Raw genomic sequence first — 20,888 nt, 5'->3', positions numbered from 1 at the left:
TGGTTTAGGGTACCACTGTGAGATGGAAGAAAGAAACCCCAGGAGACTAGCTTCCATAAGCCATAACCCAGGAAGTATCTATTAGTCAAGTTGCTGTCAGAGAAGAGAGCAGAGAGCAGCTGGACCAGAAGGGGGCAGAACTGCCTGTGACAAGAAGGAAGTAGGCCATCTGGTAGCTTCCAATTATAACTAATTATTCTTTTGTAAAATTAAAATTTGCTAATTAGGTGCTAACCTCAGTTGTTTCTATCTGCTGAAGGAGTACAAATGCTATCAGTGCTCTCTAAATTTCAGGCCCTTTGGCAAAATCCCAGTCATTCTGCCCTAGTCATGACTCTCAAACTGAGACTCTGCACTAGGTTTTTCTGTCCCCCGCCCCCAACCCATCTCTCTATAGCCTAGCACGATAAACCAAGCCTGGAGTCTGCCCTTTAGCAATGAAAAAGAGCATGAGCTGACATCATATCTGTTCTGAGAAAAATCCAGTGGGTAAATAAAGTTAAATGAGAGCCAGGCTTCAGTCTGTCCCTTGACGATGCTGAACCATTGGGCAAGAAATCACCTCCCTGAATACCATCACACTCAAGTAAGACCTATTGGTCTTAACATCTTCTTCATATCTTTCCCAGTCTATCTTCCTCCTCCCCTCAGCCTCTGAAATCTTACCCATCATGGCCTAGCTTAAGTGTCATCACCTAGACTCATCAAACATAAAATATCAGAGAGGGCCAGGACCTTCGAAAACATGTTACCATGGTGGGAGACCTGGGCTTGGAGTCAAGGGATCTGCTTTGAAACTTAGCTCCAGCACTTTCTAGTTATGTGACCTTGGTCACAGTCCTCTAATCTCTTAGCCTGAATTCCATCATTATCATCGTTGTCGTTGTCATCATCATCATCATCATTATCCATAAAACAGAGATGATAATAGTTGCATTCCCTGCCCCATGGGGTCAGTGTAAGGAAAGTGCTTTGTAAAAGCCTTAACACACTGAATATAATATGGGTTCTTTTTTATAGTTTCTTTTGTGTCATCTTTATTATTAGAGTTATCTTGTTTTTCTCATCTTAGTTTGATAGATTTCAGATAGAAATGACACTGGGCTGGGTCATGATTCCCCATTTTTCTTTTATCCACCACTACACAAATTAACAAAATGATGGCCTTTTTGTAATTGATTAGATGTGTTAGCTCCTCCTTTGGAAGTTCACTAGAGGCATCTCTGGGACAACTTCAGTAGCAAACAAGATGATGAGGATGTGTACTTTATTCCATTCCCACATAGTTTTAATTTCTTCTCACTGTTATTATGGAATGTCAGAACCAGAAAAAGTCATGGAGATCATCTGGTCAAGGAATTCCTAATCTGCACTTCACAGGCCCTCAAAGAGTTTATGAACTTGACTAGGAAGAAAAAATTACATCTTTATTTTCTTTAATCTTTAGTTTCCTATTTTATATTATGCATTTAAAAACATTATTCTGGAGAGTCATAGACTTCATCAGACTCTCAAGGAGACCATTTCACAAAAAAAAAGGTTAAGAACCCCTCTCTAGACCAAGCACTTCTTTTCTTTTTATTATCCACCTATTTATTTTTAAATAATATTTTTATTTCCCCCCAATTACACATAAAAACAATTTTTAACATTTGTTGGGGTTTTATTTTTTTGTTTTGAGCTCCTAATTCCATTCCTTCCTCCATTCCCTCCACACTTCCTGAGATTGTGAGCGATCTGATTTAGGTTATACATGTGCAATCATGTAAAACATTTCCATATTAGTCATTTTGTGCAAGAAAACTCAAACAAAAAAGAAAGTAAAAACATAGTATACTTCCATCTATATTCAGATGATATAAGTTCTTTCTCTGGAGGCAGATAACATTCTTCATCATGAGTCCTTTGGGATTTTCTTGTATCATTACATTGCTGAGAATAGCTAAGTCATTCACAAGTTATTCATTGTATGAGGTTGCTATTGCTGTGTACAATGTGCCACTGCTTCTTCGCACTTTACTTTGTATCAGTTCATGTAAGTCTTTCTAAGGTTTTTCTGAAATCATCCTCCTTGTCATTTCTTATAGCATAATGATATTACATTACAATCATATACCACAAATTGTTCAGCCATTCCCCAGTTGATGGACAACTCCTCAATTTCTAATTCTTTGCCACCAACAAAGAGCTGCCATAAATATTTTTGTACAAATATGTTCTTTTCCCTTTTAAAAAAAAAATCTCTGGTATACAGACCTAGTAGTAGTAAAGCTGGATAAAAGGACGTGCAGTTTTATAGATCTTTAGGCATAGCTCCAAATTGCTCTCCAGAATGGCTGGGTTAGTTCACAAATCCAACAACACATTAGTTCTTTATATATCTGAGATATGAGAGCTTTATCTGAGAAACTATGCCCTTTGACTCAGCAATACTTTTCAAAGATGATCAGAAGAAAAAGGAAAAGAACCCATATATTCTAAAATGTTTGTAGCAGCTCTCTTTGTGGTGGCAAAGAACTGGAAATTGCAGGGATGCCCATCAATTGAGGAATGGCTGAACAAGTTGTGGTATAGTATTGTGATGGAATACTATTGTGCTATAAGAAATGATGAACTCAATAATCTTATAAAAAGCATGGGAAGACTTGCATGAAATAATGAAAAGTGAAAAGAGCTGAACCAAGAGTACATTATATACAGTAATAGCAATATTGTTTTAAGAATGATTTTGAGCAGCGGAGCCAAGATGGGGAGTAGAAAGACACATATACTCTAGTGCTTCCCCCATAGCCCACAAAATACCTGTAAAAAATGACTCTCAACAAATTCTAGAGCAGCAGAAGCCACAAAATGACAGAGTGAAAGAGATTTCCAGCCTGGAGGGCCAACAGGAAAGGTCTATCCCACGGGATGCTGAACAGAGAGGAGCCCAGCTCTAACTGCCTGGCATAGGGAGGAACAGGATCAGAACAGACTTCTGGGATAGAATCCCCAGCAGGGAGGGTCCCAAATCACTCAACCCACAAATGAAAAAGAAAGCTTCAAAGGTCAATGTGGGAAGGCTTTGCCAGTTGGTCAAGAGGGGAACAGGGTCCCCCCAGCACTGGCCCCAGGCACCGGCAGAGAGGGTGGCAGCAGCAGCAGACGTGGCTGGCTGCTACAGTGGCCTTGGAAGCAGCCTGGGTCCATTGTCCAAGCTTAAAGCTTGGGGGGAAATGAACAGGGTATCTGAAACTTAGAACTCAGTGGTGGCCCTGCCCCTGCCTAAAGTTCCTGGGGGAATTGAGCAGCTGATCTAAATCTCAGCCCTGAGCACAGTTCTGGGCGGGGGGGGGAGGAGCACTAGGACCCTCCTCTTGACAAAGGATTCAGAAGTCAAGTAACTGGCTGGGAAAATGCCCCAAAAAAGGGGAAAAAAATAAGACTATAGAAGGTTATTTTCTTGGTGAACAGATATCTCCTTCCATCCTTTCAGATGAGGAAGAGCAATTCATATTGTCAGAAGTCAAGGCTTCTGCCTCCAGTACCCCCAAAATGAATATGAAATAGGCTCAGGCCATAGAAGAGCTTGAAAAGCGAGTCAGCAGCTTGCTAAAGGAGAATCAAAAAAAAAATGCTGAAGAAAATAACACCTTTAAAAATAGGCTAACTCAATTGGAAAAAGAGGTCTAAAAAGCCAATGAGGAGAAGAAGGCTTTAAAAAGCAGAATTAACCAAATGGAAAAGGAGGTTCAAAAGCTCACTGAACAAAATAGTTCTTTAAAAATGAGAGTGGAGTTATACGATAAAGGAAGAAGTTACAAAACAAAACCAAAAGATTGAAAAAATGGAAGATAATGTGAAACATCTCATTGGAAAAACAAACAAACCTGGAAAACAGATCCAGGAGAGACAATTTAAAACTTATGGGACTACCTGAAAGCCATAATCAAAAAGAGAGCCTAGATATTATCTTCCATGAAATTATCAAGGAAAACTGCCCTGATATTCTAGAACCAGAGGGCAAAATAAATATTGAAAGAATCCATCAGTCACATCCTGAAAGAGATCCAAAAAGAGAAACTCTTAGGAATATTATGGTCAAATTTCAGAGTTCCCAGGTCACGGAGAAAATATTGCAAGAAGCTGGGAAGAAACAATTCTAGTATTGTGGAAATACAATCAGGATAACACAGGATCTGGCAGCTTCTACATGAAGGGATCAAAGGGCTTGGAACAGGATATTCCAGAAGTCAAAGGAACTGGATTAAAGCCAAGAATCACCCACCCAGCAAAACTGAATATAATACTTCAGGGGGAAAAGATGGTTATTCAATGAAATAGAGGACTTTCAAGCATTTTAGATGAAAAGACCAGAGCTGAAAAGAAAATTTGACTTTCAAACACAAGAATCAAGAGAAGCATGAAAAGGTAAATAGGAAATAGATATCATAAGGGACTTTCTAAAGCTGAACTGTTTACATTCCTACTTGGAAAGATAATATTTGTAACTCTTGAGACTTTTCTCAGTATTTGGGTAGGTGGAGGGATTACACACACACACACACACACACACACACACACACACAGAGTACAGCTTGAGTTGAATCAGAATAGATGATATCCATAAAAAATAAAATTAAATTAAGGGGTGAGAGAGGAAAATATTGGGAGGAGAAATGGAATGGGGCAGACTATCACCCATAAAAGAGATAAGAAAAACCTTTTTCAATGAAGGAGAAAAGGGAGGAGGTGAGAGGGAAAAGTGAAGCTTACTCTCTTCACATATGTGTTAAGGAGGGAATAACATGCTCATGAAATTTGGCATGAAAATCTATCTTATACTATAGGAAAGTAGTGGAGAAGGGCACAAGTGGGGTGAGGGGAATGATAGAAGGGAGGGCAAATGAGAGAAGGGAGTAACTAGAAGTAAACACTTTTGGGAAGGGACAAGGTCAAATGAGAGAAGAGAGAAAAAGGGGGGACAGGGTAGGATGGAGAGCAATATAATTAGTCTTACACAACATGACAATTATGGAAGTCTTTTGCAAAATGACACATATAAAGTCTGTATTGAATTGCTTGCCTTCTCAGTGGGGATGAGTGGGGAAGGAGGAAGAGAGTGAAGCTGGAATTCAAAGTATTAGAAATGAATGTTGAGAACTGTTATTGCATATAACTGGGAAATAAGAAATACAGGTAATGGGGTATAGAAATTTATCTTGCCCTACAAGAAAAGAAAGATGATGGGGATAAGGGAAGGGTAGGGTGTGATAGAAGGGAGGGTGCATTGAGGGAAAGGGTAATCAGAATGCAAGGTTTTAGGGGGTGGGGGGGAGGGGAGAGATGGGGAGAAAAATTGGAACTCAAAATTTTGTGGAAATGAATGTCATAATCTAAAAATAAGTAAATAAAACTATTAAAAATTAAAAAAGAATGACTGAGCAAATAAGTCATTATTACTATTATAAATATCCAAATTGACTATAAAGGACATATGAAGAAAGACATTATCTACATCTAGAGAAAGAACTGAAAAATAGATGTTTAGAGTAATTCTACACACACACACACACACACACACACACACACACACACACACACACACACACACACACATATATATTTGTGTGTACGGGTAGCCATCTCTAGGCTAGGGGTAGGAGGAAGAGAAAAAGAAAAAAAGAAATTCACATAATAGCTTTATTATATATTTAAAATAATAGTAAGTTGTATATAATAGATTTGCAGTTTCATGAACAATAATCTTTTTATTGTACTATGTTATGGAAATACTTGTCTTATTTCATAAATTAAAAATAAAATAAATATATGTGGAAAAAACCCCAATACATTAGTGTCCCAGTTTTCTGACAATCCCTCCAACTTTTATCATTTTCCTTTTTTTGTCACATTAGCCAATTTGATGGGTGTGAAGTGGTACCTCAGAGTTGTTTTAATTAGCATTTCTCTAATTAACAGTGATTTAGAGCATTTCTTCATATAATTATAAATAGCTTTGATTTTTTCTTCCAGAAACTACCTGTTCATATCCTTTGACCATTTATCAACTGGGGAATGATAAGTATTATAAATTTGACTCAGTTCTTTATATATTTGAGAAATGAGGCCTTTATCAGATACACTTGCTATAAAAATTTCCCCCCAGTTTTCTGTTTTCCTTCTAAGTTTGCTTTCGTTGGTTTTGTTTGTTCAAAACCTTTTAAAATTTTATGTAATCAAAATATCCATTTTACCTTTTGCAATGTTCTCTATATCTTCTTTGGTCCTAAATGCTTCCTTTATCCATAGATCTGACAGGTGAATGATTTCATGCTTATGGTATTTGCTTATGGTATCATCCTTTATGTACCCATTTTGACCTTATCTTGACGTATGGTATGAGATCCAGCCACCAACCATTTTCCCAAAGAGGAAACTGAGGCGTAGATAGGGGAAATGATTATGCTCTGATCACAGAGCCAGAACTGAATTCCAGGTCTCTTGCTGCCCAATTTTGTTCTCATTCCTTCCTCTAGGAATCCTTTTCTGGTGACTCTAGCCCAGGGTGACACTCCCTTGAGCTTTTTTCTGCACACAGAGGTAGGACCCACATATACAGTTGACATATTGCTGGATAAATGTTTCTATTATTGTGGAGCTATAAATGCTGTTTCCCCAGCAACACTGTGACCTCCCTCCCTTTGGATAGGGACCATGTATGCTTCCACTCTTGTGTTCACTAGCACCAGATGCAGGGCTGGATCAGGGTGTGTCCACTTGCGATCCTCTTCTTCCATCCTCCAGACAGCAGCAGCTGCCATCAGTCAGAGAGCAAAGAGCAAATGAAAGGATAGAAAGTTCCCTGGTGGTTAGAGTTGAGGCATGGTAGGAAGAATTTTATTGAACACTGAGAAGAACCAGGGTCAGTAGCAGAATAGGGTAGGTAGGCCCTGAAAGAACATCTGGAGCAAAGCTGATGGTGGTTTGAATCCAATCTGTGTAAGCCTGGACCGAGGTATAAACTCCTGGTCGCTTAGGTAGGGCACAACCTTCTCCCCAGCTAACCACCCCAACCTGGAACCAGATATTCTGATCCTTACAAACAAGGGGGCCTCCAGAGTCACCCTGAGAAGGATAGGGAGGGAGAGAGAAAGAGAGACAGAGAGAGAGAGAGAGAGAGAGAGAGAGAGAGAGAGAGAGAGAGAGAGAGAGAGAGAGAGAGAGAGAGAGAGAGAGAGAGAGAGAGAGAGAGAGAGAGAGAGAGAGAGAGAGAGAGAGAGAGAGAGAGAGAGAGAGAGGCGCAGGGTTAGTCATAATAGATGTATATTTAGATCTTAGGTCATCTAGATCCTGCACATGCAGAGAAGAGTGGGGCTGGGGACAGAGCATCAACTCCAGGGTCTACTTCAGTCCCAGAGTGTATGATTAACTCGAACCCTATGAACTATGATTTTCTGTTGTACTTTCGGGAATTATTGAATTGTAAATGATATAAATGATCTAAGGCTCTGTCCAATGAAGGATCATAGAATCATAGATTTGGAATCAGAAAAGGACTTCAAAGGCCATTAAGGGCAACTCCCATTTTCCAGAGAGGCAGACTATGAAAGAGAAGTTATATATGTGGCCAGGGTCACAAAGATCTGGCCTTGTTGCTCTTTTGCCCAAGAATCTTCAGTAGCTCCTGATTGCTTTTAGGATAAAATACAAATTCTACTGTTTGACATTTAAAGCCCTCTACAGTGTTTCCAGACTGAATACGCATGACCCCACATGCCCTTATCTGGTGGGAGACTTCTTCCTAGCAAGGTACATAGTAGGAACACTAAGGCAATTCTGCAAGCATTCTAAAAAGATGCAGGCAGCTCCAGAGAATGACTACCTACTATAATAACTTCTAGGAAGGGAGGAGGCTCAGAATGCTACAATAGAAGCAGAATTGGACTTGAAGTTAGAAGTCCTGGGTTCAAGTATCAACTCTGCCACTAACCATCTGGGTAACTTTGGACACGTCCTATATCATGAGATCATAGTTACAGAGTCAAAGAAATGACTTACCAAGGTCACTCAGCCAGTAAGTGGTGATCCAGAGTTGTGGCCCAGTAAGAGCTGTCCCTGAGGTATATGCAAAGGGAGAGCTTCCATCCTAACATATCTAATCACCCACTAATTTTAGAGAAGAGGAGACTGAAAATGTGATTTACTCATGGTCTCTCAGTAAACTAACAGAAGAGCTAAGCCTCTAATCCAGGTCTCCTCGTCTGGTGCTCTACCACTATTAACGTTAGCTCTTCCCTTTTCACTGATAAACTCTCGTTAGAAACCATGATTGGCTTGACATTGGAAGTGAGTGTTACCAGGAGAGAGGAGGGGAGGGGAAGAGAAATAAATGGGTGATAACCAAAACCAAAAAGATGAGAATCTTGGTGGCAGCAGGATTTTGGAGGATAGGGAAGAAAGGAAAGGGGCAGGGCTTCAGTCATCAGTCTTAGTAAGATCTCAGGGGAAGGTAGGATCTGAGTTGGATTCATTTTTCCCAGATCCTAATGGGAAATTCTTGCTTTTCATGATTCTTTAGAGAACCCCACCCTCTAGCTCCATGGGTTGAGATTGGAATTTCCCAGACTCAAGTCCATAGGGGTTGGGCAAGGGACACTGGGACCACAGAGATTCAGAAAGTCTTGGTGGAATCCAGAGACTATGCCTGCCTCCCTCAATAAGTGAGTCATTGTACTAAGTTTGGAATTCGACTGGATCTAAACTGGATTGGCCAATGAATTAGTGCAAACTTGCCCAAAGAACTACATCGAGTTGGCCCTAGTAGACCATGTTTCCCACTCAAACAACTCAAACAGCCTGGGATATCTTGTCATCTACACTGCCTCAGTGTGTGTATACCACTACCCCTATATCCTACCCCTCATTCTATCTCTTGGGCTGGGAACGGTAGTCAAATCAAAATTACTATTGGAAAGGGCATGGCAATGCCCTGCCGTGTGGCTCTATTTACCATTCCTGTGACTCCACAGATTTCTTTCAAGTCTGAGCTAAAATCTTCCCAATCCATCTTATTTCAAATTCCTTCCCTCAGTGGGTTTTTTCTGATTTGTCCTGTATATGGTTGGTTTTTACATAGTTGTATGCATGTTTTTCCCCATTGGATGGTGATCTCCTTGAGAGCAGTGACTGTCTTTTATCCCCAGTGCTTAGACACATAGTAGATGTTTAGTAAATGTTTATTAACTGATCAATTGACAAAGGAAGATTTCCTTCCCTGGCTTCCTCTCACTTATAACTTGCCCTCATCTGTTAAAATGTAAGTTCTTTGCGAAGGAGAGACCGTCACACTTTTGCCTTCTTATCCCCAACATTCAGAACCGTACTTGACACATAGTAGATGCCTAATAAATGCTTTTCCCATATATCCAGGATACATCCATTCATTCATTCAGTGAGAAACTGTTATTAGTCTATGAGCCTGGACAACTTGGGGGAAGGAAGGAGATGAAATTGCTCTCACCTGGCAGGAATCTTTTTGGCCCTGCTCATATCCAGCACATATCATGTCATCCAAAACCAGGGCTTGTCCTGTGGCTGTGGGGTTATTGATGTGGTATAGGGCATCACAAGTCTTGACATCAATCAGGGGCACCTGGACTTCTTGTAAGATCCAAGAAATATCTGGGGAAAGAGAAGATTTTTGCCAAAGAGGCAGTGAGCACTGGACAATGGTTAAGTGGCCTGGGCTTGGAATCTGAAGACCAGATTTGAGATCTCAACTTTGCTACCTGTGGGCCTTCAGGCAAGCCACTTAATCTCTCTCAGTATGTTTCCTCATCTGAAAAATGAGGGAGTTGGGTGATGGCTGAAGACCCATCTTAAGACCCATCTAAATCTATGATCCTATGAACTAGCTTGAAGGTGAGGGACATCATGAATTATAACTGTGTTAGGGACATCTGGGAGACTTAACTAACCTAGAAGTGAATGAGCTCCCACCCTGTCTGGAACCATACCCTCTCCTGGCCTTTTCCAAATCTTATCATTCCCACTTTCACCTCCTTGAGGTGTTGTTTTTCCCTGTTAGAATATAAGCTTCTTGAGGGCAGGCTCTGTATTGCTTATATTTATTTCTATCCCCAGCACTTAGCATAGTGCCTGGCTCATAGAAAGTGCATAGTAAATGTGTTTTTTTTAATTTATTCACTTTAATTTTATTTTATTCATATTTATTTTAATTATTCATTTATTACCTAGCCATCCTTCACTAACCGGTTTCCTACGTCCTACCCCATTCTACCTCACACCCACCACAGAATCATATGGAATCTTAGAAATGGAAGGAGCCATATAGTTCTGGTCCAACTCCCTTCATTTTTCAAATTGTGGAAGTTAAGGCTCAGAGATGGGGAAAGATTTGCTCAAAGACACACGGATAGGAAACAGAAGAGCTGAGATTCAAGTTGAAGACTCCAAGACTACTGTCTTTCTACTCATTCTCATCTTTAGATTTCCCTACTTTTAGAATGCCTTCCCCACCTTTTTTCCTCCATATCCCAATCTTCCCCATCCTTCAAGTCTCAGTTCAGATATAACCCTCTCCACAAGATCTTCTCTGATTCCCCCTAGACAAAGTTTTGTGGTTGTCATTGTTGTTCAACCAATTCTTCATGGGATTTTCTTGGCCAAAATACTGGAGTGGTTTGCCATTTCCTTCTCCAGCTCATTTTACAGATGAGAAAACTGAGGCAAACAAGGTCTAGTGATTTGCCCAGGGTCACACAGCTAGTAAATGTCTGAGAATGGATTTGAACTCAGGAAGATGAGTCTTCCTAATACAAGACTCAGTGCTATCCACTACATTATATAGTTTTCCCAGATGATATATATTCACAATTTTAAAAATACATGATAAGTACATTAGAGAGATACATGCAAAGTTCTATGTATAAGCCTGGATAGTCAGTAACCTCTCCAGTGGATCAAGGAAGACTTCCTGGAGAAGGTGACATGTGAGTCGGCAGTTTCAGGATGGGTGGAAATTCAGCAGGTGGAGATACGGAAGGAAGGCATTGCAGGAATTAGGAAGAACGTGAGCAAAAGCAGACAGACAGGGGAGCACCAACTGTATTTGGGAGATGGCAGGCAGTCCAGTCTGGTTTGAATGGAGATTACCAAAAAGTATAATAAGTTGGAAACCTAGTTGGTAGAGGACATCACATTAAGGATAAAGTGTTAAAGAATCGTGGAAGAGTTTGGGGAAGAGAAGTAACATAACCAGATCCATGAATAAAGAAGCAAAGTCTGCCCTTGGGTATAAAGCATAGATTCCAAAGAGGAAAAGCGGAGGTGGGGTGGCTTATCGGGAGGTGATTGCAATAGTGTGGGCAGGCAATGAGGGACCTGTCCAAGGTGGTGGCAGGGAGAATTCAGAGAATGGGACAATCGATCATAAGAAGTAATCTATAGGTAGAGTTGACGGGATTAAATGGAAGAGGAAAGGATGGAAGAAAACACCACAATTTACAGACATGAGAGATTAGATGCAGGGTGTTATTATAGGAAGAGATAGTCAAGGCAGAAGGAGGAGCAATATCTCCCCCTCTGGGAAAGATCTAAACTGGTAGATCACTGCTTGTAGTACCTCCCCAATATCCAGGTAAAGATGCTCTGAAGGCAGATGGAGTTGCAGGTCTGGAATTTCACTTAGGGGTCTACTACCTGGACCACTATTAGGAGGGGAAATTCCAGCTGCTGAGACTTGTAGAAAAATGCAAGCCAATTCTATAAGGCTATATTAGGAACTTACTGAACATGAGGAGGGAAGGAAAAACAAGATAATATAATAATAAAAATAATAGCTAATACATGAATAATATATTTCCTAAGTACTTCTCCATCCATTACCTCATCTGATACAACAGTCTTGTGAAGGATTGCCTTTTAGCAATAACAATGGTAGTAATGGTGTTAATAATAGCCAACATTTATAGACGGCTTTAAAGTTTGCAAAGCACCTTCTATACAGGGTGTTCCAAACTCCTTAATACAGTTTTAAGCCTTAATGATTTCATAAGTATAAGTGCTATAAACTTGTTTTTTTAATCATTTGAAATTTTATTTAAATATATTTATTTTTGTAAATTAAGTGATACTTTTTCAAATTTTGGTTTTAACAAAATGGGGCACTCATGCATTATGTATAACAGTTTCTGGATGATTTTTTCTCAGACCAATGGATCAGTAGAGAAGATCATTTTAGTCACCTGATATATCTCAATTAAGCCTTTTTGTGTGTGATCATACCAAAATTGTCATGTATGCATCAAGACCTCATTTTTTGAATGACTTAAGGCTGGGATTACAAATATATCCTTTTTAGTTATGGAATAGCAGCTGATGAAAATTTTTACAAATTTCAAAAGATCAACTAGACAGATTCACTGTAAGGCTTCTTAAATTTTTCCCATTCGTGACCCACATGGGGTTGCAACCCACAGTTTAAGAAACACTGAATTGTAGAGCATATGATGGTAGCTATGTTGAATTTCCATAAGAAAAATGTTGAAAGTGCCTTCAAATGTTTTTTGTATGTTTGTCACACTTCAAAAGTTATTAAAACTTAAAACTACAGTAAGACTTTGGGGACATTTCCTATGTATTATTCTGTTTAATACTCAAAACCTTCCTGTAATAATAGAAGCAAATGTTACTGTGTTTCTAATATCTGACAGCAGGAAAAAACTATTAGACAATTCTTAAATTATGTATCTACAATTCTAATTCTTAGGGTATTAATTTGTTTTAAGTAAAAGATTCTTCACTAAATAATTATGCTCGCATTTCTATAGTACTTTAAAAAGCCCCAATATTATATAGCACTTGAAGGTGTAGAAAACATTTTCCTTACAACAATCCTGTTAGGTAGATAGTACACATGTGTGTGTTCATCTTTCGTTGTCAAAGAAGACCATGCCATCAGAGAAATAATGGCATGACTTGCACTTCACTTTATTTTGAGTGAGGGAAGGCTATGCAGGTCACCAGCCTCACTTCTCCTCCAGAGCCATCTGAATCCAGTGACCAGATATTCATCAAGATGACTAGAGATGACCCAGGATGAAGCAATTGGTGTTAAGTGACTTGCCCAAGGTCACATACCTAGTGAGTGTCAAGTGTCTGAGGTGAGATTTGAATTCAGATTCTCCTGACTCCTGCACTGGTGCTCTATCCACTGCACAACCTAGCTGCCCAGTACACATATAGGCTCCATAGGAAAGAGGAAAGACAGCCCCAGGAAAGGTCACTCATCTACCCCCTTGTCCACGTAGACTTGATCCAGAAGCTGGATTCTAAGATATGGCTCTGCTCTCCTAGGGTCCATGAGGAAATACAAGCATTTTTTTTATTTCCCCCACACACACACACAATGGGGATGCAGGCTCAATCAAGACAACTATGATGATACCCATAACATATTTATGGGTTTTTTAAAGTACCAAATGATTGGCCTTCCGAGCAGAAAGATGAGAAGGAACCATAATTAATAAAGCAATTAATTGGTCCCCTTACACTTTGCCTCCCTGCAAGTACTCTATAATCTAGCTATATAGTTCCATTTGCTCTTCTTCACACACTCCATCTCCCATCCATTCCCCTTCTGTCAAGATTTAGTTCAAATCTCACCTTCCCAAAGAGGTCTTTCTTACTTTCTCCTTTCAGATTGCTTTCCATCTATTCTGTATGAATCTTGGATGTACCTAGTGATTTACAGTTTGTCTCATCATTGGAATGTAAGGTCCTTGAGGGCAGAGACAGTTTTTTACTTTTGTTTGGATTACAAATACTTAGCTCAAAGCATGGCAAAAAAAAAAAAAAGCAAGTCCTTACTAAACTCTTATTAACTGTTAAGTGACTGACTGTCCTAGTCTATAATATCAATATCACAAACATATGTCTGGTTATGTCACTAATTCATTGTGTGACCTTGAACAAATCACTTTCCTTCTCTGACCCTCAGTTCTGTTATCTGTAAAATTGGAGTGGGGGTGTGTTAGAATCTTCCCAAACTTGTATGGTCTACTGCCCTCTTTTCCAAAAAAAAAAAAAACAACTCAGCACTCCTCCTAGAAAATCTACTTTCTTGAACCTTTTAATGTTTTTAATTGCATCATTTCAAAATAATATATTTTTAAATGACATCTTAAATTTAATAATTTATTATAAATTTGTGGGGATTTTCCTGTATTGAAATTTTAATGATGCAGTATTGCAAATTATATATATGGATATAGGATCATATTATAAACAAGTCATTACATGCACATATTCCTGCCAATGCATGCTGGACTTCCCAACAATGCATGACAGGCTCACCTGCCAACACTTGCTTGATAAGACCTGTTGGCAGACTTGACCACTGATCAATTATGACTTGTATTTTGTGTGTTTATTTGGAAAATAATGTAATCACTATGACTTTAACTCTGTTACACAACAGATAAAATATATACAAAGTTTTTCAAAATTTTTCTTCTTTTCTCTTCTTTCCTTATGCTTTCACCACCTCCTTATTCAAAACCCCTCAATTGCACCCAAGGCTACTACTGCCTCCTGGATCATTCCAGTGCTCTCCAGGGGGCAGTATCACCCACTTTGGGAACCTATGCTAGATGATTGCTAGGGTCCTTCCCGATTCTAGGATACTATATTTTATGACTTATTGAAGGTAAGAAAAATTTGGAGGAGCTGGAGTTCTATGAAGACTTAATAGTAGAGCTGGATGAGGCAGCTAGGTAGTACAGTGGATAGAGTAGCAGGCCTGGAGTCAGTAAGACTCATATTCCTGAGTTCAAATCCAGTCCCAAACACTTACTAGTTATGTGACCCTGAGCAAGTCACTTAACCCTGTTTGCCTCAGTTTTCTCATCTGTAAAATGATCTGGAGAAGGAAATGGCAAACCACTCCAGTGTATTTGCCAAGAAAACCCCAATGGGATCACAAAGAGTCAGACACAACTGAAAACAACTGAACAACAACAATGGTGGAATTGGGTCTCAAAACCAGGTATCATAACTAGACCAGGGGCTCTTTATACTACATAATCTTTGTCCTCAAGGAAAATACTATCTGAGGAGACTGCATTATGTCTGTAAGTAATGGGCAGTGTTTAATCAAGGTCACATTCATGGAACAGACAGCCAAGGCTACATAAATTCAAAGGAAGGAGAGATTCCTATGTACTGGGATAGTCAGGAAATGTTCAAAGGAGGAGGTAGCATTTGGTTGGGCTGAGAGATTAGCAAGCAGGTAAGCACACTTACCCTATGCCTCACCTTACCTGTTTCTTTGGTTTTCCCCCACCCAGTCACCCAGCACAGAGTGCCCATAAGGAATTTCATGTGGGGTGCTGGGAGGCAAACAGGGATGATCTGAGAGGGGGAGCCCAACTGGACCAGCGCAATGTCCCCTTGGGGGTTATTGCTTCCCCATTTGTAGGAAGGGTGAATGACGATTCTTCGCACAGATGCAAAGGAGGCATTGGGTGAGACTGTATATAGCTTCAGATCTCCCAAACTGACTTGATACAATGAGGGCTGCTGGGAACTAGAATGAAAATAAAGACCGGGTCAGCTGAAGGATTGATGAGCTTGATAAAGATATCAGTGCTCTTCCTCACAAACTATCTGGGATTGAACTATTTGGTTAAAGACTTGCATGTATTCTCTTTATATTTATATACTTACTTAAGAATGTAAGCTCCTCAAGAACTGGGATTGTTTTATTCTCTGTGTATGTGTAGGTGGGCACCTAGCCCAGTGCCTGGTACCTAATTGATGGCAGTTAGGTGGTATAGTGGGTAAGAGTGCTGAATTTGGAGTCAGGAAGACCAAGGTTCAAATCCCATCTCAGACTCTTACTAGGTGTATCACTTTGGAGAAATCATTTAACCTTTCTCAGGCTTCATTTGTTCATCTATAAAATGAGGACAACAATAGTACTTACCTTAGAGCATTGTTGTGAGAATCAACTGAGATAATGTATAGCAAGTGCACTGCAAACCCTGAAGTGCTCCGTAAATGCTATATTACTAAATACTTGTTAGCACTCAGAAGAGTAAACAAGTTTCTAGTCAACAAGCATTTATTTAAGTACCTCCTATGTGCTAGCACTGTGACACGTTCTTCCCTCCCCTGTGGTTGGGTTTATATTTATAGATGGGAGTGGTTATCTGATGTGGTTTTATTGGATATAGGAAAAAGGTTGTCTGCTCAGGAATATCTTGGGTCTCCTTCCAAATGGCTATGTTACCTTGCATAAATTGTTTTACTTCTCTGTGTCTCTATTTGTTCACCTCAAAAATGAGAGATTTGAACTGGAGTCATTCATTCATTCAGGAAGCATTTTCTAATTTCAAGTGTCTGCCTTGTGTGCAAGGCACTCTGCTATATGCTGAGGTCCAGAAGAGAATGGAGTTAAGTTTTAGAGACAGGAAGTGACAGAGTAGGGACAGCAGCCAGCCACTTGACTCCAAGAACCAGGCCACATTCTCTGTAATTCACTGCTTCTCCATCTCACATAGTTCAGTACTTTGAAAGTTCCCCCATCTATCTTTAGGGCACTAAAGATAAAGGAAGGCTCTTAGGATCATAGATTTAGACCTGGAAGGAAACTTAGAGGTCTTCTATGCTAAACCACCATATTTTATAAAAAAGAAAATTGAGACTCAGGGAAGGTCATCCATGCCTAGATAGGGGAAACTGGAGGAAATGAAATTTCCTGGAGACTATGAGTTAGGAAGTACAAGAAAATAATTGAAGAGACTGTTCCCTCCTCCTCCTCCTTCCACCCTCTTTGCTGTCCTTTCCCCAAGCTACATAGCCCAGGAATTGTGGATTAGGGTGAGAAATTCCAGGTTGGGGGTAAAGGTTTAAAATACCCCTGCCCATCACACCCCACTGGTATAGGGTTAGGTACATTCAGCTCAACTTGCCAGAGACCTTACTCACTTTTCAAAGCAGTGAGCTGCAGTCAGCACCCAGCTTGGATGGATGAGAGAGCCTCCACAGATATGCCGCCCTGGTGAGATCCTTAGGCTGACTTGCCATGGCCACTGTCCTTCCTGGGCATTCTGCCCTCCTATAATTCTCCCACCTACCTTAGCGGTTCCACACACTGTCGAGAGAGAGAAAGCTTATGAGGACACCCAGGTAGCATGAGACATTCAGGCTTTAGCACCACCCCCGCTTCCCTCTCAAAAAGTCAGTCTTTTTTCAAGTTTTTCACTGTCCTCTCTGATACTGGACATCTTGGCCATTCTTACCCAAATACTACCCCTTGACATACCAGAGGCTTCCCAGCTCTTCTAACCCATTCCTATTCTCCACTCTTTCCTTACAAACCACCATCTCCTCCCAGGGCCCAAGGATTCTTAAAAACCCCAGCACTCAGGTAATAATTCTAGATCACACAGTGTTTCACAATTTACAAAGTGTCTTCCTCACAAATAGCACTGAGAGATAAGTAAAGCATTATTAACTACATTTTATAGATGAGGAAATGGAAGCATTGATGGGTGATAAGGTTTGTCTAAGAGAACATAATTATCTGAGAATTATTTATTGTCCAAGAGAACACAAGTATCTGAAGTGGAACTTGAATTGGGACTCCAATTCTGTGACACTGCATGGGTGATTCCACTTTTGGGCTCTCCATGTTGCTGTCTGTCCCAAAGGCTAGGCCAACAGACTGACTGCTCTCGATATCTTTTCCAGAATTAGCTACTTACCTGTTGGCAGACTGTTTCCATGGACACCTAAAGGAGATTAAAAAGAAGAAAAGACTAGGGTCAGACTGGACGTCTAGCAACCTCTTTCCTCCTCCCTCCCCATCCCACCCCTCAATAGAAAGCAGAGGGCTTAACCCAAAGGAATTATTTCCTGGAGGTGGCACAGCAACAAAGAAGATAAATGGAAAAGCATCCTATAACAATCGTGTCAAGACTGCTAGAGGGGAAAACAAGCTGAGGTTGGCAAGGAAAATGTATAGATTAGATACCATTCCAGCATCCCCAGACTTGGGAAGTTCCAAGAGGGTAGATGCATCCCAGCTCCCAGGGAAGGGAAACCAGGCCAAGGCAAAAGGGTCTTCTCCCAGCTTTCCGCACTAGATCTTTTTTATTGTTCCCCTGGGTGGACCACCCAGTCCCACTCCCCTCCTCCACCACTCTGGCACCCATCAGACTGTGTGGCAACCTAGTTTCCCAGGAACCCCTCCCAAGGAAGCAGTAAGAGACCACAGAAGGTCAAGGCACACACCAAAGAAAGGGTCAAGGACTAGAGGAACCTTTAGGGTTAAGCAGTTTCCCAGGGATAGGTCACTTAAGCCCAGAAGACACTCACCATGGAACAGTAGCAGCAGCACCATGGGGAGCAAGAGAGAGTGGGTAGATGGTCCCATGGGCACCCCACACAAGAGTGGCAGAGCAGAGCTCACCCTCCCAGGTCAGAGTCCTTGGAGTGGTTCCCACCCTCAGGGAGGAGCAGGATAGGTCATAAAATAGAGTTTGGCCCTGAATTCTTGTTCAATCAATACCAGCCTCTCAGTCTCCTGTTCCCTCCTTCCCCATTATGGGTAAAGTGTGTGTAAATATGATGCAAAAACTGGAAAGGCAAGACTGGAAAGGCTTTTTTTTAGATAATGCCCCTCAGTCCAACTCTTCCTGACAATTTTATAGTATAGTTGCCTGATAGGAGACACCCCAGTGAAGTAAAAGGAACATGGGGTTTAGAGTCAGGAGATCTGGATTCAAATCTCACCTTGCTGCCCAGGTGAACCTGGATAAGTGTATTGAAAATAGTTCACTTTTTTTTTTCTTTTTAAAATTTTTATCAATCTGTTTTGTTTTTACATCATCTTCATTTCCAAATTCAGTCCTTCTCCCTTATTTCCCCGGAAAGCTACCCCTTGCAACAAAGAATAAAAAGAGAGGGAGGGGGAGAGAGAGAGAGAGACAAAGGGAGAGGGAGAGGGAGAGGAAGAGGGAGAGGGAGAGGGAGAGAGAAGCAGTTAGGTAACTAACATAACCAAGTCTGACAATATTCTACACCCACAGTCTCTGAACTCTGCAAGGTTGGGGGGTGTTATTGTTGTATAACAAGTCCCATTTCTACAGCTCTGTGACATAGGGAATGTAAGTAGGATTGTCTCTGTTTTACAGATGAGGCAATTAAGATTCTGAGAAGCTGTGACTTGCCAAAGGTCATGTAGTGTCTGAGTGACTCAGCATTTGAACTTGGGACTCCTGATTCCAGATTCTATCAATACAAATCAATCTGCCTACCTGAGTCTTTGTTTCATTGTGTGTAAAGTGAGGGCATTGGAATGAATAAATTCTTCCACTCCTAGCCTTCCAACTCTAAGAAATCCCATGAAAATGTCATTCCCACTTCTCTGAGGCTTGGGGGGGGGGGGGAGGCGGTTCTCCTTTCCCTGGGGGGAACAAGCTCTTCCCTCCTTTTTAACAACCTCTTGCCTCCTCCCTCTCACCCCCACTCCTGCCGTGGAAAACAGAAGGCTTAACCCAAAGGAATAATTTCCTTGAGGTAGCCCAGAAACACAGGAGATGAATGGAAGAGTGTGGCACAACTAAGAGCAGCCTGGAACAATTGTGTCAGGACTGCTAGAGCCTGGCAAGGAAAAGGGCTGGGCTAGGGGCTGAAAAATCTGTATCAGGAGAATTAAAAAGAGGGAAGAAAGGAGATCCTCCCTTTTGCTGCTTACTTTGCTTCCATTTTCTCTGCCAAAGAGAGTGACCTTGCACTAGAAATGATGTACCGAAAATTACTAATGGGGAGGTGAAACCCAGCATAAATAAGGAGAGAGAAAGGAGAGACAGAGAGATAGGTAGGTAGACAAATACCAATTGATAGGAAAGAAGGAAGGAAAGAAAGGAAGGAAGAAAGAGAGAAAGGAAGGAAGAAAGAGAGAAAGGAAGGAAGAAAGAGAGAAAGAGAGAAAGAAAGAAAGAAAGAAAGAAAGAAAGAAAGAAAGAAAGAAAGAAAGAAAGAAAGAAAGAAAGAAAGAAAGAAAGAAAGAAAGAGAAAGAAGGAAGGAAGGAAGGAAGGAAGGAAGGAAGGAAGGAAGGAAGGAAGGAAGGAAGGAAGAAAAGATAGGTGGATAGAAAGACAGGCAGGCAGACAGACAGGTAGGTAGATAGGTAGGTAGCTAGTGTTAACCTGAAAACTTGGTTAGAGAAAAGGCAACAGGCTGAATGCATACATTTTATGATTTAATTAATTAATCAATTCCCTATTAAAGAAAACGGTAACATAATGCATTATGGAGCCAGAAATGTTCTGGCTACCCAGTGCAGAAATCTTCTGGCTTATATACATTTTGCCGTGAGAAACAAACTCTCCTAATTAAGCAAACCATAAATTCAGTAAGACAGGACAATTAACAAAGCAATGTTGGTCAGGCCTTGGGATTCCAGCTGGGTAAGAAAATCCCACCAGGCTTCCTGTCCTAAACAGGCCTTTGAAGTTGTTATCTTAACAGAGTTTGACAAAAGCTGAAGTTACAACCCAAGGTATCTATCTGTGTTTTCCTCTCTTCACACTAGGATGCTAGAAGAAGAGTCTGATAAGCGAGTCCCATTTGCTTGACATCAAAAGGCATCCTCTAAACAAAGGAGACTATTAGGTCCAGACTCTTCTTAATTCAAACTTTGGCCCTGATTAAAGTCTAAAATTTATATTAAATATTATCATTAGAAAGACACAGACAGACAGACAGAGCATTAATTAAGCATGTACTATAAAACAAGCAATGTGCTAAATATTGAAAATACAAATGAAAGAAAACAAGACTTCCTTTTTTCAGGGAACTTACATTCTAATACAGA

At 40.5% G+C, this 20,888-nt stretch overlaps 1 protein-coding gene across 1 annotated transcript; it reads right to left on the bottom strand.

Annotated features, from left to right (window-relative positions):
* Positions 1-5,758: 5,758 nt before the first annotated feature.
* Positions 5,759-18,442, bottom strand: LOC140501369 (serine protease 30-like). The gene is given in 6 exon segments (XM_072604956.1): positions 5,759-7,107; positions 9,503-9,663; positions 15,324-15,616; positions 16,993-17,158; positions 17,772-17,798; positions 18,385-18,442. Coding segments are annotated over 6 exon segments (933 nt in total). The 3' UTR covers positions 5,759-6,879.
* Positions 18,443-20,888: the final 2,446 nt, after the last annotated feature.

Source organism: Notamacropus eugenii, chromosome 1, assembly GCF_028372415.1.
Source record: "Notamacropus eugenii isolate mMacEug1 chromosome 1, mMacEug1.pri_v2, whole genome shotgun sequence".
Lineage (NCBI taxonomy): Eukaryota > Metazoa > Chordata > Mammalia > Diprotodontia > Macropodidae > Notamacropus > Notamacropus eugenii.
Note: the sequence above shows the minus strand (reverse complement) of the source record. Positions and strands in the feature narration are given on the sequence as shown.